Source organism: Sus scrofa, chromosome 12 (genome assembly GCF_000003025.6).
Source record: "Sus scrofa isolate TJ Tabasco breed Duroc chromosome 12, Sscrofa11.1, whole genome shotgun sequence".
Lineage (NCBI taxonomy): Eukaryota > Metazoa > Chordata > Mammalia > Artiodactyla > Suidae > Sus > Sus scrofa.
This window is the reverse complement of record NC_010454.4, coordinates 38,839,442-38,861,176: the sequence shown is the minus strand read 5'-3', so window position 1 is coordinate 38,861,176 and position 21,735 is coordinate 38,839,442. Positions and strand designations below refer to the sequence as shown.

The 21,735-nt window shown below is 44.3% G+C and overlaps 2 protein-coding genes across 8 annotated transcripts in view; one reads left to right on the top strand and one right to left on the bottom strand.

The window, feature by feature from the left end:
• Positions 1-21,735, top strand: part of ACACA (acetyl-CoA carboxylase alpha) — a 294,152-nt gene that overhangs the window by 13,891 nt on the left and 258,526 nt on the right. The window lies entirely within an intron of this gene.
• C12H17orf78 (chromosome 12 C17orf78 homolog) lies at positions 723-20,197 on the bottom strand. Of its 5 annotated transcripts, XM_013989943.2 has the most exons (8): positions 19,187-20,197; positions 17,399-17,485; positions 16,444-16,689; positions 12,883-13,035; positions 11,808-11,932; positions 10,965-11,081; positions 8,463-8,567; positions 723-1,037 (listed from the first exon to the last, which is right to left on the bottom strand). In XM_013989943.2, the coding sequence occupies exons 1-7, from the start codon at positions 19,242-19,244 to the stop codon at positions 8,490-8,492; spliced, it is 864 nt and encodes a 287-aa protein (XP_013845397.2). In that variant the 5' UTR covers positions 19,245-20,197; the 3' UTR covers positions 723-1,037; positions 8,463-8,489. The 5 variants fall into 5 exon arrangements, with proteins under 5 accessions (XP_013845397.2, XP_020922999.1, XP_020923001.1 ...); XM_021067340.1 differs by lacking the exon at positions 723-1,037 and having other exon boundaries at positions 7,756-8,567; XM_021067342.1 differs by lacking the exons at positions 723-1,037; positions 11,808-11,932 and having other exon boundaries at positions 7,756-8,567.

Here is a 21,735-nt window from a genome sequence, read left to right as displayed (position 1 = left end):
TATCCATGAGGATGTGGGTTTGATTCTTGGTCTTGCTCAGTGGGTTAGGGAGCTGGCGTTGCCATGAACTGTGGTGTAGCAGACTTGGCTTGGATCCTGCATTGCAGTGGCTATGGCATAGGCCAGCGGCTGCAGCTTTGATTCAACTCTTAGCCTGGGAACCTCCATATGCCTCGGATAAGACCCTAAAAAGCAAAAAAAAACTAAAGAAGGAAAGGGAAAGAAAGGGCTCCTAGCCGCTACTCATAAGTACATAGAGCAACTCTTCCTTGGAAAGTGGCTAGTTTTGGATGTAACGTAAGAAAAGTGCTCTAGGTCAGAATCTGCTGGACTGTCCAGACTCCAGGAGTTCCCATTGTGGTGCAGTGGGTTAAGAATCTGACTGCAGTGGCTCCAGTCCCTGCGGAGGTGTGAGTTCCAGCCCTGGCCTGGCACAGTGAATTAAAAGATCTAACATTGCTGCAGCTGCAGTATAGGTCACAGCTTGGATTCAGTCTCTGGCCTGGGAACTTCCATATGCTGCAGGTGCGCCCCTACAAAAAGAGGGGTCAGGGGAAAACGTGTAGGGCTAGAACCACGTAGGTCTCCCTCTAATTAGTAACCCTTTGCGCTAGGCTGGGTGTGCAGGGAGGAGGGGATGCTAGTGGCTTGCCTTTCAGAGGTCTTGGGTAACTCTGATTTTTGAAATCATAAGTATATATAAAAAAATCAAGACATGGCAAAACAGATATAAAAGTGTGTATTTTAAGTGCTTATATTGAACAAAAGCATGTTTGTTTCTTTTTTTCTCTTTTAAAAAAATTTATTGGAATTCCGCTATGGCTCAGTGGGTTAAGAACCCAACATAGTCTCCATGAGGATGCAGGTTTGATCCCTGGCCTTGCTTACTGGGTTAAGGATCCAGTGTTGCCTTGAGCTGCAGGGTAGTTTGCAGACTTATCTTGGATCTGGCATTACCGTGGCTGTGGCATAGGCTGGCAGCTGCAGCTCCAATTTAATGCCCAGTCCAGGAATTTCTTTGTGCCACAGATGTGGCCCTAAAAAGAAAAAAAAAGTTTTATTGAAGTATAGTTGATTTAAAATGTTGTGATAGGGAGTTCCCATTACGGCTCAGTGGAAATGAATCCAATTTGTAACCATGAGGACATGAGTTCTCTCCCTGGCCACACTCAGTGGGTTAAGGATCTGGTGTTGCCATGAGCTGTGGTGTAGGTCACAGACGACAGTCAGATCCCATATTGCTGTGGCTGTGGCGTGTGGCTGTGGCGTAGGCCTGCGGTACAGCTCCGATTCGACCCCTAGCCTGGGAACTTCCATATGCCATGGGTGCTGCCCTGAAAAGACAAAAAAAAAAAAAAGTGGTGGTTTCTGCTGTACAAAAAAAGTGATTCAGGAGTTCCCTTCATGGTGCAGTGGAAATGAATCAGACTAGGAACCGTGAGGTTTGATCCCTGGCCTTGCTCAGTGGGTTAAGAATCCGGTGTTGTTGTAAGCTGTGGTGTAGGTCACAGACAAAGCTCGGATCCTGTGTTGCTGTGGCTGTGGTGTAGGCTGGCAGCTGTAGCTCTGATTAGACCCCTAGCCTGGGAACCTCCATATACCGAGAGTTCGGCCCTAAAAAGAAAAAAAAAAAAGTGATTCAGTTTACACACATCCATTCCTTTTCAGATTATTTTCCCACATAGATTAGCACAGAATATTAGGTAGAGTTCCCTGTGCTCTACAACAGGTCCCCATTGGCCAGTCATTCCATATACCGCAGGGTGCATTTGCTGGTCCCAAACTTCCAGTCCATCCCCCTCCCCAGCCTGTCCCCTTTGTTAACCATAAGTTTGTTTTCAAAGTCTGTGAGTCTGTTTCTATTTTCTTTTGTTTTTGTTTTTTGTTTCAAATCACAGGTATATTTTAAAAAATGAAGACATGGCAAAACAGGTAGAAAAGTATATTTTAAGTGTATTGAAAAAAATAATGCTTTTAACACACATGCACAAATACAACTATTTACATATTGTCAGTTAGCAATAGTACCATCAGAAGTTTAAATCAGGGAGTTCCCGTCGTGGCGCAGTGGTTAACGAATCCGACTAGGAACCATGAGGTTGTGGGTTCGGTCCCTGCCCTTGCTCAGTGGGTTAATGATCCGGTGTTGCCGTGAGCTGTGGTGTAGGTTGCAGACGCGGCTCGGATCCTGTGTTGCTGTGGCTCTGGCGTAGGCCGGTGGCTACAGCTCCGATTCAACCCCTAGCCTGGGAACCTCCATATGCCGCGGGAGCGGCCCAAGAAATAGCAACAACAAACAAAAGACAAAAAAGACAAAAGACAAAAAAAAAAAAAAAAAAAAAAGAAGTTTAAATCAGAGGTGTCTGTGGGAGTTCCTGTCATGGCTCAGTGGAAACCTTACTAGTATCCATGAGGATGCAGGTTCGATCCCTGGCCTTGCTCAGTGGGTTAAGGATCTGGCATTGCCGTGAGCTATGGTATAGGTCGCAGACAAGTCTCGGATCTGGCATTGCTGTGGCTGTGGTGTAGGCCAGCAGCTATAGCTCTGATTCTACCCTTAGCTTGGGAACATCCATATGGCGCAGGTGCAGCCCTAAAAAAACACAAAATAATAATAAGGATAATAAAAATAAAATAGAGGTGTCTGTGAATGTGCTTTCTCTATCCTAAGTGACTACTTACTGTAATCTTTAGGCCTATCAAACAGTATCGGGGTGACTCAGACTTTAAAAGAGGTGGAATGACTTTCAGTCCTCTCTAGTCTAAACTTGAGCAAAACGTAACTTAATATTTGTGCTAACTGGAAGTATGGTGGTAATATATTAGTCAGAAGGGGTGGGGACAGGTTTAAAACGGCATAAAGAGTATGGTGTTTATATTAACATATGTATCTTTTTTATGTATATGTGTGTATGTTTATAACCTATAAAGAGATACATCAAAGTGTTAGTAGAGGTTACCTCTGGGAAGAAAGATAAACTAAAATTTTTTTTTTTTTTTGTCTTTTTGGTGCCACACCCACAGCATATGGAGGTTCCCAGGCTAGGGTTCCAATCAGAGCTGTAGCCGCTGGCCTACACCACAGCAGTGTGGGAACTGAGTTGAGTCTTTGACCTACACCACAGCTCAGCAGCAACGCCAGATCCCCAACCCACTGAGCGAGGCCAGGGATCAAACCCGGGTCCTCATGGATGCTAAGTTGGGTTTGTTAACCGCTGAGCCATGATGGGAACTCCAAAAACTTTTTATTCTTTTATTCTTTTTACTTTCCAGTACTTTCTAAATATTTATGTAATAAGGATGTACTTTAATAATCTGAAAAACAATGTGTGGAACTTAGAAAGAATTTGCAATAAAAAGCTTGCTGACTCATTACTTCCCAGAGGAATAATTGGCTCCCTATAGAAAGGGCATTTTATTAGGTTGAATCTATAACTCAGTCCATGGTGAGGACAGGGAGGATTGTGCCCTTCAGTGAAGTGATCTGCAGAATAAAGGTCACTTCTCAAGGTCCATGTGGGAGTTCTCCCTTCCTTAAAGCTCTCTCTTCCCTCTTTTTTTTTTTTCCCCAAAGATCTCTAACGATTTCCTGGGAGTTCCCCTGATGGTTTAGTGTTTAATACTTGGTGCTTTCAATGCTGCAGCCCAGGTTCAATCCCTGGTCTGGGAACTCAGATCCCACATCAAGCTGCTGTATGCTGTGACCAAAAAAAACAAAAAAACAAACAAGCAAAAAAACAACAAAAAAAGGTCTCCACTGGTAAGAGAATATGGGATTCAAAACTGTTACCTGATTAGGGAGTCAGAAAATCCTCAGTGAAGATTTGTCTGGGGAAACAAGTCCCTAAAGTAAAATAAACAGTTTCTATTCCATCAGTCTATAAAGAAAGACGCTATATGTGTTATCCAAATTATGTATATATTTTAAGTTTAATTGCCTTGCTATGTGAGCTGAGCCTCTCTTTTGTTTTATTTTTTATTTTATTTTTTTAGGACCACATCCATGCAATATGGAAGTTCCCAGGCTAAGGGTCGAATTGGAGCTTTTGCTGCTGGCCTACAGCCACAGCCACAGCAACACTAGATCCTTAACCCACTGAGTGAGGCCAGGGATCCAACCTGCATCCTCATGGATGCTAGTCAGATTCATTTCCACTGAGTAATGATGAGAACTCCTCTTTTTAAATTTCTCGTTGTTTTTGTTTTTGGCCCTGCTCATGGACCTTGCAGAAGAACTAATGAGTGTAGACTTTGCCACAGGTTTTATCTCCTGTTCCTGGATTAAAGGAAATTCTAGGGTAGATAAGCCTGGGAAAGTAAAGATGCAGGTAGGCATCAGTCCTAACCAAGAGCCTCTAGGTACAGAATTTATTTATTTTTTGTTTTTTTGTTTGTTTGTTTGTTTGTTTGTCTTTATGCCTTTTCTAGGGCCGCTCCCACCGAATATGGAGGTTCCCAGGCTAGGGTCTAATCGGAGCTGTAGCCACCAGCCTATGCCAGAGCCACAGCAATGTGGGACTCGAGTCGCGTCTGAGACCTACACCACAGCTCATGGCAACACCAGATCCTTACCCCACTGAGCAAGGCCAGGGACCGAACCTGCAACCTCATGGCTCCTAGTCGGATTCATTAACCACTGTACCACAACAGGAACTCCTAGGTACCAAATTTAATATAAACCTTTAATCATCTTCCCCAGTGGTCTTGGGAAGAACCAGCTTCTTTTCCTCCCCTGTGTCATGGTTAGGCAGAGAGCCACAGAAGGCAGATAAGCTGGAGGTGGCGATGTGAATCAGTGGACAGCGATTCTCATGGATTCAAACGCCAGCCTCAGTGCTCTGTCCTCTCTACCTAGCAGTGCTCTATGTGCTCTATGGAACCTCAGGCCACCTGGAGGTCTCTCGGGCTTCCTTGAAAACTCTTACCATTCATGCTTGGTGTCTGTCCCATCTCTTCTAGGCTCAGCTTGAATATCAAATCGTGGCTTAGGGCTAGATGTTGTCCCTTTTTGGACAGTACTTGAAGTGTAAGAAAGGAGGATAGGGGAGTTCCCGTCGTGGCTCAGTGGTTAACGAATCTGACTAGGAAACATGAGGTTGCGGGTTTGATCCCTGGCTTCCTCAGTGGGTTAAGGATCTGACGTCACCGAGAGCTATGGTGTAGGTCACAGACGCAACTCAGATCTGGCATTGCTGTGGCTCTGGTGTAGGCTGGTAGCAACAGCTCCGATTAGACCCCTAGCCTGGGAACCTCCATATGCTGTGAGTGCAGCCCTAAAAAGACAAAAAAGACAGAAAAAAAAAAAAAAGAAGGAAAGTATAGGATTTATATATGTTTTGGTGTGTGTTTTGTTTTTGATCAGAGAACTAAGAAAACAATTTGGCACATATCACTGAAATGGAATGGTTTTAGACTCATTAAAATGAACGGGACCACACCCTGTCTTATCACTCCTGCCATCCCCTTTTTTAAACCTAAGCTATGTTTTAAGATCAGCTGTTTGGTAGGGAGTTCTGGTCGTGGCTCAGTGGTTAACGAATCCTACTAGGAACCATGAGGTTGCGGGTTCAATCCCTGGCGTCTCTCAGTGGGTTAAGGATCCAGCATTGCCATGAGCTGTGGTGTAGGTCCCAGATGCGGCTCAGATCCCTCATTGCCGTGGCTGTGGCCTAGGCCAGCAACTACAGTTCCGATTAGACCCCTAGCCTGAGAACCTTCATATGCCGTGGGAACAGTCCTAGAAAAGGCAAAAAGACAAAAAAAAAAAAAAAAAGATCAGCTGTTTGGTGCCACCACCATAATGAAAACACTTCCAAAATGCAGTTTTTAGAACATGTGTTTGAGTAGTAATTTTAAATGTGTAAGATTAGTTCTTTGCAAAACTTCAGTGCTAGGTAATATTCAGTTATCTTAACATTGATTAAAAATCCTGGAGTTCCCGTTGTGGTGCAGTGAAACAGGGGTTCGGGATCTGGCGTTGCCGTGAGCTGTGGTGTAGGTCCCAGATGTGACTCAGTTACTGCGTTGCTGTGGCTGTGGTGTAGACCAGCAGCAGCTCCAATTTGACTCCTGGCCTGGGAACTTCCATGTGCCACAGGTGTGGCCCTAAAAAGAAAAAAAAAGAAACTGATGTATTAGTTGATAGAGTTTTTACTTAACATGCTTAGAAAATTTCTCAAGACAATTTTTCCTGGTAAAATAAAGTATTCTTTACTGTATAACATAGATTGTATATGTTGTTTCATTGCCAAAATCCATACGCATTGTAATCCAGTTTTGAGATTTATGAATAATTAAATTTCAATGTATAAATAGAAATCTAATTTCATAATAAATTGTATAAACTATGCCTTTCTTAAACCATTTCTTTCTTTCTTTCTTTTTTTTTTTTTTTTGTCTTTTTAGGGCCATACTCGCAGCATATGGAGGTTCCCAGGCTAGGGGTGGAATTGGAGCTGCAGTCGTCGGCCTACACCACAGCCACAGCAATGCCAGATCCAAGCCGTGTCTGCGACCTACAGCACAGCTCACGGCAACGCCAGATCCTTAACCCACTGAGTGCGGCCAGGGATCAAACCCTCAACCTCATGGTTCCTAGTTGGATTCATTTCTGCTGCACCACGACGAGAACGCCAACTTAAGCCATTTCTTAGTTTAGATAGGGGAGAGGAGGGAAACACAGCTAAGAAGTACAATAAAATGTTGCACTGAGTATTTAAAAAAAAAACAGGATCAGCTGTTTCATTTTTCTCACCAAACTTTTTTACTTTTTTTTTTTTTTTTTTCCTTTTTAGGGCTGCACCTGCGGCATATGGAGGTTCCCAAGCTAGGGGTCTAATTAGAGCTACAGCTGCCAGCCTACACCATAGCCACAGCAACTTGGGATCTGAGCTGCGTCTGAGACCTACAGCACGGCTCACTGCAACGCCAGATCCTTAACCACTGAGCGAGGCCAGGGATGGAACCTGCCACCTCATGGTTCCTAGTCAGTTTCATTTCAAATTCTTATTTAAGTAGGTCAAACTGGATTCACAGCCATGCCTCTGTGAGAAAAGAGTGTCAAAATCGTGTTGTTCTGGAATCCTTGTTCAGAATGTATGCAGCTCACCATTATGGTAAGATGTAATCAAGGAATTCTGGGTTATCAGGAAGCCTTTGGAATACCCGTCGTGGCTCAGTGGTTAACGAATCCGACTAGGAACTGTGAGGTTCGGGTTCGATCCCTGGCCTTGTTCAGTGGGTTAAGGATCTGGCGTTGCTGTGAGCTGTGGTGTAGGTTGCAGACGGGGCTTGGATCCCATGTTGCTGTGGCTGTGGCGTAGGCTGGCAGCTACAGCTCTGATTTGACCCCTTGCCTGGGAACCTCCCTATGCCGTGGGTGTGGCCCTAAAAAGACAAAAACAAAAAACAAATAGAAACAACCTAAATGTCCATTGACAGATGATTGGATTAGGAAGATGTGGTATATATACACAATGGAATACTACTCAGCCATAAAAAAGAATGACATAATGCCATTTGCAGCAACATGGATGGAACTAGAGAATCTCATACTGAGTGAAATGAGTCAGAAAGACTAAGACAAATACCATATGATATCACTTATAACTGGAATCTAATATCCAGCACAAATGAACATCTCCACAGAAAAGAAAATCATAGACTTGGAGAATAGACTTGTGGCTGCCCGACAGGAGAGGGAGGGAGTGGGAGGGATTGGGAGCTTGGGGTTATCAGATATAATTTAGAATAGAGTAGCATTGAGAACTATGTCTAGATACTCATGTTGCAACAGAACAAAGGGTGGGGGAAAATGTATACATGTAAGAATAACTTGATTAAAAAAAACCAAAACAAAAACAAAAAAAAGGAAGTCTTGGCTGGATCCTGTTTGTATGCGGTCCCTAAGCCCTTTGAGGATGTCATGGGGAAGACTTCTGGAATGCTTGGGCTCTCGTGCCCCGCACCAGTGTGTGGACAGCTTCATGCAGGAGCAGAGGCTAAGTCAGAAACCATCAACCCTGGGAAACCTGCTTGGCGAGTTGAGATCCAGTCACATAAGGTCAGCATCCGGGACAACTGAGGGCGTAGGGGGATGGGCCACACTCATGGCTGCTTTGCTCCATTCCTTGGAGGCTGTTTAAACCTTTTGTGCAAGAGAGCAACAGACCCATTCATAGGGCTTGGAGGGAAGTCTTTTTGTTTTGGCTGGAAGGGATGAAAGAGTATCCATTTTTGATGGGAGGGGGCTGCATGGGGGGGGAACCTAGTGAATTTCAGCGGCTGGTTGCTAAGTCAGGGCAGTGGCCTGAGGAGGACTCCTGACTGTAAGCCCAGGCTCCCCCTTCGCTGACCTGGCATCACTGTCTGACTGTAATGTCCCTGCTGAAGATACGAGTGTCCAGTTGGCAAGAATGTGCCCATGTGGATTAGCAGTAGGGAGCAGACCATAGGATCCTTACTCTGTGTGCGAGGCAGCGCAGCACTTTTCAGAAGTATGTCTGGTGGACCACAGTGGTCTCTGCAGCTTTCCTGGGGCTTGATGAGTTGGGAACATCTTGTCCAACCTAGAGATTGAAAGGAAATATGAAAGATAAAGAGGTGCCAATGAATATTTCCTCATGTACCAACTAAGAGATAGCTTAGTACAAAACCCCACATAATTCCAAGTACACATCATTTGGCCTCTTTGTTACCCATTAATTCCAGGAAAAGTGCTTACACTGAGAAAGTAGCAGCAAGGTACACCTATGGAAACTATAGCCTCCTAGCAGACAGCCCAGCCACCTCTTGCTTGACCAATTTTCCTCGAATAGAAAGGGCCCAGGGGAGTTCCCATTGTGACGCAGCAGAGATGAATCCGACTAGAAACCATGAGGTTGTGGGTTCGATCCCTGGCCTTGCTCAGTGGGTTAAGGATCTGGCATTGCCGTGAGCTGTGGTGTAGGTCAAAGACGTGTCTCAGATGTGGCATTGCTGTGGCTGTGGCAGAAGCCGGCAGCTGTAGCTTCTGATTGGACCCCTAGCCTGGGAACCTCCATATGCCACAGGTGCGTCTCTAAAGACAAAAGACAAAAGACACACAAAAAAAGAAAAAAATAAAGGGCCCTGGATGTGCAGTGACTTTGTATCCCAGCTTCACAGGGATTCTGCTTCATTCCTGGAATCAGGCTCCAACAATCTCACTCTCTTTGAAAAGGGGCAGAGTCTAGGTTGCCGTGGAGCAAAAGAAAAGAAATTTTTTTGGCCTTGCTTGTGGCATGCAGAAATTCCCAGGCCAGGGATCAAACCTATGCCACAGCAGCTACCCAGGCCACTGTTGTGATAATGCCAGATCCTTAACCCGCTGAACCACAAGGGAATTCTGAGCAGATATTTTTAATTAATCCCATTCTACTCTCATTACACCTGACTCCATGCCCCATCTGATTTTGTATGCACTTTCTAAACACTTCACTGACCGTTTAGAAAGTGCTATGAGCAAAGACTGTCAACCTCTTGAAGGCAGGGAACTTGAGGGCTTTCAGTGAAAATTTGTAGAAGAGATGAATAAGTCTGTAAATTCAGCTAAGGAATTAAAAAGCCTGGATTTTATTTATTTTTCTACTAGCTGTGTGACCATGGGAAAGTCACATAACCTCTCTGAGCCTTAGTTTAAATTTCAATAGAATGTAGATACCTGCCCTCGCTCCCTCCTAGGGCTTTTGAGGCCAAAGTAAGGCAATGTGCATAAAATCGCTTATTTTTTAATTACTTCCTTTATCATTTAGTACCTTATTTTGTTCATGGGAGAAATTCAGTCAGAGTTGCCATTACATGATTACTTCTAATTTGGGACTAGACTTTTGAGTCCCCTTCAGGCCTGTTTCTTTCAGTGTTCAGTAGAAATGGTAATGTAGATTAAAAATACACCAAATTATAGAATTATACTAATTTATATCATCTCATCATCTGCTATTAGCCAAAACAGGATTATAGAAAATATTACCCTAGACCAGAGATGACAGATAAGTGGGCATTGGGTACCTGAAGCACTGTGATAAGAAAGATCCTGAAGCCATGCTTGGGTGGAAAGAGAGCCATGCTTGAGTTATAATTTTCATATAACACTTTATAAGTTTAAGGTATACAAAACGTGTTGACTTGATATATTTATAAATTGCAACATGATTACCATGGTAGCTTTAGCTAACACATCGTGTCACATAATTATCATTTCTTTTTTGTGGTGAGAATGTATAAGATCTAGTGTCTTAGCAGTTTTGAAGTATATAATGCAGTACTGTCACTATAATCACTATGCTGTGCATGAAACCTCCAGGACATACTCATCCAGTTGCACTCTGCTTGCTTATTGATAGGTGGGGATGACCTGGAACTAAAACAGTGGCAACGTGTGTCCCATTCTGGACTAGATAAATCTTAGAGATCCATTCTCAGTGCTGTAATTCTATATATGTGGCCACCTTTTGTTTAAAAAGTATATGGGGGAGTTCCCTGGTGGCTTAGTGGGTTATGGATCCAGCATTGTTACTGCTGTGGCTCACATTGCTGCTGTGGTGTCGGTTCAGTCCCTGGCCCAGGAACTTCCGTGTGCTGTGGGGAAAAAAAAAACACACAACTGGATACAACGTTTCATGGGTACTGAGCTTTAGCTTCATTAACTTCATAGTAAATCCACCTCTACTTAGGGAGCTTGTTAAAAAGCTTAAAAATGAGGTTCCTGGCCCCAGTTTAGCTATTTTGATTCATTATATCTGAGGCCAAGAAATGGGCATTTTCAATAATATAGTAGCCCTGCTGATGTTAAGAAAACAGTAATACGAATGCTTGCCTAGTTCCCAACACATAAAAAAATTACCCACATATGCTTCATAACTAAAGCAGCTCCCTGTCTCCCAGGACTTATATATCAGCCCCATTTTCTCCAGGTAAATGACCATAACCATACAGAGAATACTTTCCTTCTTGGGCTGAGAGTCAGGCTGGGCTTCAGCTTCCCCAGGTTGCTGGCCTTCCTTCTTTTGCCTTCTCCACAACCGATGGCATCTGCATTGCTCTCTGACTCTTAGGCATTGAGTCTGATGGGAGAAAATGACAACTATCACCTTCAGGTGGCCAGTATGCATCTGATTATCTTCCAAACCTCACATCAGGCCATTTAAAGAAAATCATCTCTTCTAACAAAAAAGAAAATATTGCCTCTATCCTCCCTAGAGAATGTCCAGGTGCAGCAGAGGAAAGGAACTTGTCTTTAGCAAGCATCTTCTATGTGCCAGGAGCATCTCAATTAAGTTTTATAACCACTGTGAGAGGCAAATTATCATTAGTCTCATTTTATAATTCCTTTTTTTTTTTTTTTGGTCTTTTTTGCCTTTTTCTACGGCTGCTGCCGCAGCATATGGAGGTTCCCAGGCTAGGGGTCGAATCGGAGCTGTAGCCACCGGCCTATGCCAGAGCCACAGCAACACGGGATCCAAGCCGCGTCTGCGACCTACACCACAGCTCACGGCAATGCCAGATGCTTAACCCACTGAGCAAGGCCAGGGATCGAATCCACAACCTCGTGGTTCCTAGTCGGATTCATTAACCACTGAGCCATGACGGAAACTCCTAGTCTCATTTTAAAGATGAAGCAACTGAGGTTGGAGAAGGCAAGCAGCTTTCTGAAAGCCATTCAGCTAGCGGGGGTTGAGTGGCAGGTGTGTCCAAAGTCTGTGCTTTTTCTCATTATGCCATCCTGCCTCTGGGATAGAAGGGGGTCTTTATAGATCAAGTCAAAGGATCCAGGACATCAGCAAACATACAGGGCATGGGACTTCAAAAATGACAAACACTGTAATGGCGATTCCGCCTAACAGCAGGATGATAGCAATCAGAAATTTGACCAGGATGCTCCATTTCTGTCTCTTCTTTAGGTCCTCATCTGTGTCTAAAAGGAGAGAGGGTAGAAGAGGGAGAAGAGAGCATTTGAGAGAGGGAAGCGTTCAACCCTTTGATTTGAAGGTCTCCTGGTTCCTATTCAGAGGCAGAGGCTGAATTTCCAATTCAGACTCAGTCCAGGAATGGGATAGGTATCATGGACTCTGCTCGAGTCTCCTTTGCAGTTTCTTCCCAGTGAATCATGTTTACTGGGATTTGGGATTTTTCCATGATCCAGTAGGACTGATTCCTGCACTGCTTTCAGGGGAAGAAAAGTTACACAAGGGAGTCCATCACCAGCAGCCCCCTCAGGGTCTCTGTCCTTGTGCTCCAACACACGTACTTTCCTGTGCTCCTCTCGGCTTTGGTGGGGTGTAGGTGGAACAGAGGTGGATTGGCACTGCTTTGGGGTCACAAGTCAAATTTGGGGACAAATGGCTCATATGCATCTTGTTATTACTAATCTCATATTTACTTTTCTCCTGTTGGAACTGGGATATAACGCAAGTGGACGCTTACAGAATTGGAATCCTGGCCAATTTAGGGAGGGCTGTTTGTAAAAACAATGCAGATGAAAAACATGCTTCTTGGTCATTGTCATCACTGTAACGATTGCTTAGAGTTTAAATGTCATGTAACTATTCACACAGTGGCTGGAATTACCTACCACACCGATATGATTTATCATGTCCCCAGATCAGGCTGTCAGGTGAGCTCACGTGTGGGGAGGTGAAGGATTATTAATAGTGTCAAAAACTACAATTCTGGGGCCTACTTTATAGAGAAGCTGATTTTTTTTTTCTCCCCCATAGAAAGGGAGTGATTTTCTAATGCAAACTGTGTGTAACTTCTTAACCCCAACCTCCCGGAAAATTCTTGGAGATCCAGACTAATGTTGGGGCTAAAAATACTTTTTTTTTTTTTTTCCCCATTCTTGTCACACCTCTAATTTTTCTGTACCTTGTTTCAAGGGGGTAGAAAAATCATCAGTACTTGTAGTCTTCTCTCTTTCTTTATTCCCAGGAGTTATGGAGGGGGTCGTGGCAGGAAAAGTCTCTGACGAGGCCCCCATCACTGGATAGGCTTTACACTGGGAGATCCCTGGTAAGAAAGCTGTAAAACAAGTAAGAAACAATGAAAGACAACTGAGAAAACTTTATTCTGCCTTTGAATTCACCCGACAAAACCCTGTCTCTCTCTACCCAGCTGATGGTAGATGTTTAATTGTGGCCCCATTGATCTGTCCATAGGTTTAAGGTGTGGGTGGTAATAATGCCTAAGAATAAATGATAGAGATAGTAGTAAAAGATATGGATTAAATCCCCGTGGGGCCTTTGACTGAGTAGGATCAGAGCGAAGGAGCAGACCATATTGTGTGTGCCTATCACTCGAAAGGCCATAATAATAGTGAGGATGGAGGGCGTGACACTGTTGATACTTTGCTTCTTTAAAAAAGATGGCTCCAAAGTCCAAGGAAGAATGTCAAGGAGAGTAATTCACCTCCGTGACTGAGGCACGTCTGTCTAGTGGAGTCTCCGTCAGCAACTTTGAGAAAGGAGCTGGAAGAAGGGGAGACCACCCAGCTTCCCACAGCCCTCAATTTCACTCTTTCAGCAAATACTTGTATTTTTTTTCTTTTTCTTTTTATGGCCATACCTGCGGCATATGGAAGTTCCTAGGCTAAGGTTTGAATCAGAGATGTAGCTGCCAGCCACAGCCACAGCCACAGCCGCACCAGATCCAAGCCGTGACTGCGACCCAGACCACAACTCATGGCAATGCTGGACTCCTAACCCACTGAGCGAGGCCAGGGATCGAACCTCTGTCCTCACGGATACTAGTTGGGTTCTTAACCTGTTGAGCCACAACAGGAACTCCCAGCAAATATTTCAAAATGAATACATAGTATGTGCCAGGGGCTGTTTCTGTACTTCGGCTTTAACAGCCGGATACATTCTAGCATGGGAACAGGGTCGAGGGGGGCGGAGGGACGCTGTCTGTAGTTGGGAACCGACTTTGCTTGTGTCCATAATTGATCTAATCCAATTCAGACTGGGGTTTCTATTCCATTTCGAATGGTCTCCTCACACACTTATTAAATTAAGGTCTGTACATCTAACTTGCCTTTTCTCAATTACCCTCCCAGGTCTTAAACCCACGTGAAAATGACAGTTTTTTCCTTTAGAGGCCAATGGCCGCAGTACCAGGTACTATACATGAATTACAGGGAAGTAGTCCCTGATTTGTTTAATCAGAAAGAGAGTGTTGGCGACGACAGGCAGAGACAAAGAGCCAACAAGCTAAAAGGAAAAGGAAGGAGACTCCGAAGTATCTTCAGCATAGTGCCAGTCAGTTCTCTGAAGTACTAACATAGGTGTTTCTGGGTCAGATGCAATGAAGATAAACAAATCTCACTTTGGACAAGTAACGTAAGTTCTTCCAGCTCTGGTTTCCTTATCTGCAGGATAGTTATAATAAAATAAGTGTTGGTCTGCCTGTTTCACAAGGGTGATATGCGGATTAGAAACAGAAATGAGAAAGCAGGTGTGAAAACACTTTGCAAACTGAGTGATACTGGTGGTTGAAAGAGGAGGCAAAACCTAGAGATCCTCTACGTAGAGCAGTGCTCCCTAGCCTCTGGGATAAGGATATTTCAAGGCCAAAAGTCTTCCCACCTCCTGGGAGCCACTCTTTCAAAGGCTACTCTATAGGCTTCCTCTGTCCGTGTATTTCCAGTTCTGTCCAGCTTCTAACTTAATGTCCATCCCTTTTGTTACCTCATACCTTTTACTTCTCATCTGCTAGGTAAGTGAGCACTGGGGTGGAGCACATTTGTAAATGCAAGTGCTCCATTCCCAGTGATGGTGGCTTTGCAATATAAGCCTTTCTTTGCCTAAGGATATTTGAGCAAGAATGCACCACCTTAAGGAGAGCTCCAAAAATCCAAGCTTATGAAGTGGATAATTTAGGAGATGATACTTTGCCTTATTCACAAAATAATTTATTTTTTTATTTTTATGGCTGGCCCTGCAGCATAGGGAAGTTCCCAGGCTAGGGGTTGAATCAGAGCTATAGCTGCTGGCCTACACCACAGCCACAGCAAAGCAGGATCCGAGCCATGTCTGCAACCTATACCACAGCTCACGGCAACGCTGGATCTTTAACCCACTGAGTGAGGCCAGGGATCAAACCCTTGTCCTCATGGATACTAGTCGGGTTTGTTACCACTGAGCCACAACAGGAACTCCCAAAACAATTTTATTTTAAATAAAATAGATAGGGAACATTAGGTACATTATATTTAAATGGAAATATCCTTTAGCAATTATCTGGAATAATATCAGCAGGTCAAAAGGGCTATTTGAGAGGCCTTACATACTGCTATTAGGCTGACATATGTAGAAATTAGACCATCTAGAGTTCCTCTTGTGGCTCAGTGGAAACAAATGTGACTATTAGCCATGAGGACACAGGTTCAATCCCTGGCCTCACTCAGCGGGTTAAGGATCTGGCGTTGCCGTGAGCTGTGGTGTAGGTCACAGACGAGGCTTGGATCTGGTGGCTGTGGTGTAGGCCAGCAGCTACAGCTCCGATTCGACCCCTCGCCTGGGAACCTCCACATGCCGTGGGTGGGAACCTCCACATGCCGTGGGTGCGGCCCTAAAAAGACAAAAAAAAAAAAAAAAAAAAAAAGAAGAAGAAACCTGAGAAATTAGACCATCTAGTTAATGTCCATCCCTGCTGTCAGCTCATCCCTTTTACTTTTCATCTGCGAGGTGACTGAGGACTGGGGTGGAGCACATTTCTCTAGTGCTCAGTTTTCATAGATTTGTAGCTATGGAAACTGAGCACTGGAGAAATTGACTTGCCAAAGATAATAATATCAGAACAAACACTTGTTTGATGGTATTTCTCCTGTATCCCACAGTTTCACGTCCCACAGACCATAGGAATCAGTTCATCCTAATCAAATTTCAAAGAGCCTAATCCATATACTAAAATGACATTTAAAATTTTTACATAGATTTACACTTATATGTGGAATCTAAGAAAAAGATACAAATGAACTTATTTGCAGAACAGAAAAGACTCAAAGACTTTGGAAACAAACTTATGGTTACCAAAGGGGACAGGCGTTGGGGAGGGATGGACTGGGGTTTTGGGACTGGCATATGCACATTGAGGTAAATGCAGTGATTGGCCAATGGGGACCTGCTGTGCAGCCCAGGGAACTCTATCCAATATTCTGTGATCATCTATATCGGAAAAGAATCTGAAAAAGAATGGATGTATGTATATGTATAACTTGGTATGTATATGAAACACTTTGTTGTATAGCGGAAATTATCACTACATTTTAAATAAACTGTACTTCAATAAAACCTTAAAAATTTTATGTAGATTTGCTTAAGGAGAGGCTGATCCATTTCCGTGAGGCTTTAGCTGCTGCTAAGCTCCACCTGCCTCCGAGGAGGTCAACCGAAAGTCATTGCCTACCTCCATCTCATTTTCCAATCTCACCTTTGCCTATTACAAGGGATCCAGTCTGGAGCTTGGATGTGGGGGTTAGGTGACAGCTTGGCGAGGCAGTGCTGTTTCCATGGGGAACAGCCACAATTGTCAGGCTCTTCAGAGTATGCTTGACCTTTCCCCTTTTCTCTGAATATGCAAGGTTGATTTTGACTTTGCTCCCCAAACCAATACACTGTAGAATAGCCACCGTTTGATTTTGGATGAATGTGGACCTTTTGGCTTCTGCCTGAGCTTCTGGAAGGAGAAGAGGCAGACAGGATATTGAAGGCCATTCTTAATCTGAAAGGCGGAGAGCTAACCTGCTTCCGTTCACAGCCCACTGCTGTACTTTCTTCTATTTTTCATTCATTGCTTCCTCAGCAAGTGTCTGTGGTACCAAATACACAAGCCCTGCCTTTCCTCTCTCCACCGTGGGTCCCATGGAGATGGGTGGCTGCAGTAAAGTCACCCCAGAAATATGCTCACAGACTATTTTCTCCAGTGAAGAGGGGCTTGAGTGCTGCCTTCTCTCTCTGCGCCCCATCTCTTTGATTTGTGTAGCCACACCTAAGGCAATAACAGTTTTTATTTTATTTTATTTTAGGGCCGCACCTGCAGCATATGGAGGTTCCAATTGGAGCTACAGCTGCTGGCCTACACCAAAGCTCAAGGCTATGCCAGATCCTTAACCCACTGAGGGAGGCCAGGGATTGAGCCCCCAACCTCATGTTCCTAGTCTGATTCCTTTCCACTGTGCCATGACAGGAACTCCAACAGTTAATTTTAAAATGGGTTTCCAAAAAAATGAAATAAAATGGGTTTCCAGAAGGGCTCTCACGGGGATACACATCTTTAAAATCGGATATTTGAAATCTTGACTTGGCATAGGGGAGGGAAGCGTCTTCTAAAGGCAAAAGTGTTCTGGAATGGGAAAGCGATTGTTCAGGAAGGGCCGATTCCCTACCTCGCATTAGCACATCTCTGATGCTTCTCACATCCTTTGGGAAGAGACTAGGCAGGGGTTCTACTTGGCAGCTGCTATCTCTGAGTTCTGGAAGAAAAGAGAAAAGGTCAGGATTTACTGGGTACTTCCTCTTTAAAATTCTGGGCACTGGAGAGGGAGATACAAAAGAATGCAGTTCCTTCCCATAAAATTTGCAATGAGGGAGATCAAAGACTCCCCGCAAGAGACTTTAAGATGTATGCAAGTGGAAGTTAGCATAGTATAAAGAAAGCTTGGTACCAGTCTATTATCCTTAGGAAAAAAACGTAAACGAGTTAACTATAGTTCATGGAAGACTAACCAACCTATTCCTTCAAGCACTGCTTATTATCTCTCCTTTCTGTTCTGTCCACCTTCTTGCATTAAAACTTTTGAAAGTTTATTAAATGTAACATTGGACAAAGTTTCCATGGGACCATGGGTCATAGTTATTTATGCTGCTTGGCACATAATTCGCAGGGTGTTGTGAGTTTTCTTTGTTTGTTCAATTTTTTTACCGATGTACCTCATGCCGTTTGACCTCAACTCTGGTGAGCCAATTTTAGAGATGAACTGTTTAGGACACTTTGAGAAATCATGTTTTATTTTTTTAATTTAAAAAAATTGGGGGGAGTTCCCATCATGGCGCAGTGGTTAACGAATTTGACTAGGAACCATGAGGTTGCGGGTTCTATCCCTGGCCTTGCTCAGTAGTTGAAGGATCCAGCATTGTGAGCTGTAGTGTAGGTTGCAAACAAGGCTCAGATTCCACGTTGCTGTGGCTCTGGCATGGGCTGGCAGCAACAGCTCTGATTTGACCCCTAGCCTGGGAACCTCCATATGCCACGGGAGCGGCCGTAGAAAAGGCAAAAAGACAAAAAATTTTTTTTTTTTTCTTTTTAGGGCTGTGCCTATGGCATATGGAAGTTCCTGGACTAGGGATCTAACCCAGGCTATAGTTGCTGGCCTACACCACAGCCACAGCAACATGCAATCTGAGCTGTGTCTGCCATTGACACCGCCCGCTCACATCAACACCAGAACCTTAATCCACTGGTTGAGGCCAGGAATCGAATCCACATCCCCTTGGATATTAGTCGGGTTCCTTACCGCTGAGCCACATTGAGACTAGAAACCATGTTTTCAATAAGCAGGTATCAAAGAGCAGCAAATGGTGCCATTCTACCCTCACCTTGCCCTTTTCCTCAGCCCTCCCCACCCAAGAGCATCCCCATCTACTTGAATTTTTTTGTTTGGTTGGTGGTTTTTGGCCACACTCCAGGCATCTGGAAATTCTAGGGCCAGGGATCAAAACCGCACCACAGCAGCAACCCCAGCTGCAGCGCCACCTTAACCTTTGGTGCCACAAGGGAACTCCCCCATCTATCTGAATGTAACACCTTAAAAAAGGAAGACAGTATCTTATGAGGGGTTGTGAATTTGGGAGTCGTGGGTGATGACAGTACTGAAACTGTGATAGCACCTTCAGGCAAGAAAGCCATCCAACAGTGAAAGGAATTCCAATATTAGTTACATGAACAAAACAAGAATGCATCACATCCCCTGAAGACTTCTCACCATGTAATAGACATCTATCTGTGTGGGTTGAATACGTTGCCATCCTGCTTAAGGGCAAGAGAATACGTAGGGTGACTGAAAAGCATTACCTGCTGAGATTCAGCTCTATCTCTGTCTGGTGACATAGACACCCAAACACTTTCTAGACCTCTCTTCGTATTTCCCAAGACACTAGGCTAGAGAAGTACTTACCTTTCTTGTGAGCATCATAGGATGTAATGATGAGGCTGAAAACCAAGATGGTATCCATGTTAACTTGAGCACATCCTCCTTGCAGAGACGGAATGCTGCTGATCTGTCTAAGCCACTTATTGCCTCGTCTCTAAATACTTTCACTTCCCTGGAGCCAAGTTTGACCCTGGGAGAGTCTGGTTCCACCCTGATTCCTTGGCTACCTTTCCTGACAACCCAGGAACAGAGCTTATTGGAGAGAGGACCAAGTTGTCTCGTTAATGATTGATTGAGAAGATCTTCACCTGACCTCCGTGCAGGTGCCGGCAGAAGGAACTGCAATTACCTAGAGGTTTCCCTAGAAGAAAGGGCATAAACACCCAGTGATATGCTTTATACTACTCGCAGACAGACACGTAGACATTTGCATGCATGCTCACTGACCCAGGCACATTGGTTTCTGCACCGACATAAAGCGATGGGGAGATTTCTAATAAGGAAAGGGATTTCTGGACTAGAGCAGGAAACGAGAACTTAATGTGTCAAGTGGGTTCCACTAGAGAGGGCTCTGGACTAGGGATCAACAGAACTGGCTTCTATTGTAGGCCCTGTTACTAACTGTGTCACGGTGTGAAAATTGCCTGACTTCTCCGGATCTCAGTTTTTTCCTCTCTATAAATGGGGGGTTCCAACCCAGTGATCTCTAGAATTCATTCGCCGCCGTGCACATGAACTTGAGCTTAGCATAGACATCTCTGTTTAGTTTTGCACATTTTCACACTGATGAATAGTGTTGTGAGTGTAAGTTGACCACATTCCTGTAACTGTTGGTCTGAGAGGTGGTGAGGAACATCTAAGCGCATGGAGTGAGTGACACTGCAGTTTGGAAGGCTTTCCCAGACAGATAGCTGTTGGAGACCATTGTTCTAAAATTGTCTCTTGGGAGTTCCCATCGTGGCTCAGCTCTATCTCTATTGGTTAACGAATCCGACTAGGAGCCATGAGGTTGCAGGTTCGATCCCTGGCCTTGCTCAGTGGGTTGAGGATCTGGCATTGCCATGAGATGTGGTGTAGGTTGCAGATGCGGCTCGGATCCTGCGTTCCTGTGGCTCTGGCATAGGCCAGTGGCTACAGCTCCGATTCGACCCCTAGCCTGGGAACCTCCATATGCCTCGGGAGCAGCCCAAGAAATGGCAAAAAAGACAAAAAAAAAAAAAAAAGTCTCTTGTAGTAAAAATTGTCTCATGTAATGCTCTGGAGATGTTGTGACAGCATATCTAGGTGGCTCATAAAGCAGAAATAAAGATCTACTCAGACCCAAGTCCAGAGCCATTGCCATCTCTCTACCCACTGTCAGTGTACTCCATTGGGGCCAATATAGGAGCTCTGATGGATAATGATGTAAAGAGAGCTTGATTCAAGGGACTTTCTATGAGGGAGTTCATGAGATCTGAGTCAAATCATAATTTAAATACTGCCTCATTTCCTAACATTTTAATTCAGGTTGGACTCTGGCTAAATTGAACATCAGGGGAAATCTTGGTGGGAAAACAGAAAGGAAAGAGGAGTCACCAAAGGACAACATGTGGGAGCAGGAGCGGAAGTGCTGAACATCCAGATGCAATGCCTTTCACTCCTTCATTCCACAAGTCTATTGTGGGCCTACTCTGTGCCAGACTCTCCCCTAGCAGTGAGCAAGGCCATGTTTGCATTCAGGAGAAACCATGGGAAGCAGCGAGTAAACATGGTTGAAAATATAATAGAGCAGAGGGCTTGTAACAAATAATACGCACATACATATACAAGATAATTAAAGATTCTGACTATCATTGCAAACAACATACAGGGTGATGAGGTGGAGGAGTCTTGGCAGAGAAGAGTTCTCTGAAGAGGTGACATCTGAGCAAGAAAAGCAGGCAAGTGGATGTCCTAGAAGTGAAGAAAGGGGAGTCTTTCAAGCAACAAATGTGCGGTCGGGCAGATGCTGAGAGATGTGTATAATGAGGATAGAATGTCTGCTGGATTTGACACTTTTTATTTTATTTTATTTTTTTGCTTTTTAGGGCTGCACTTGCAGCATGTGGAGGTTCCCAGGCCAGGGGTCTAATCAGAGGTACAGCTGCCGGCCCATGTCAGGGCCACAGCAACGTGGGATCCGAGCCGCATCTGGGACCTACACCACAGCTCACTGCAACGCCAGATCCTTAACCCACTGAGCAAGGCCAGGGATCAAACCTGCAACTTCGTAGTTCCTAGTCGGATTTGTTTCCGCTGTGCCATGATGGGAACTCGGGATTTGATGCTTCTGTAAAAGCAGTCCCAGTGGAGTGGTGGCAGTAGAAGGGAGATGGGAGGGAACTGAGGTGAAGGAGTGTGGATCATCCTTTTTTATTATTATTATCATTTAAGATTTTATGGCCCCACCTGCAGCACATGCAAGTTTCCAGGCCAGGGATTGTATTTGAGCCACAGCTGTGACCTACACCATAGCTATGGCGATGCTGGATCCTTTTTTTTTTTTTTTTAAGTATGTGAAACAGATATTTATTACAGAACAATATTTTTAAACC

Excerpts from the sequence above, each read along its gene's own strand:
- C12H17orf78 (XM_021067338.1), bottom strand. The coding sequence starts at position 19,244 with ATGGATACCATCTTGGTTTTCAGCCTCATCATTACATCCTATGATGCT. Across the intron at positions 11,933-12,882 it reads TTCTACCCCCTTGAAACAAG|ACACAGATGAGGACCTAAAG; the intron begins GTACAGAAAAAT and ends CTCTCCTTTTAG. Across the intron at positions 11,082-11,807 it reads TTTTTGAAGTCCCATGCCCT|ACTCAATGCCTAAGAGTCAG; the intron begins GTATGTTTGCTG and ends TTCTCCCATCAG.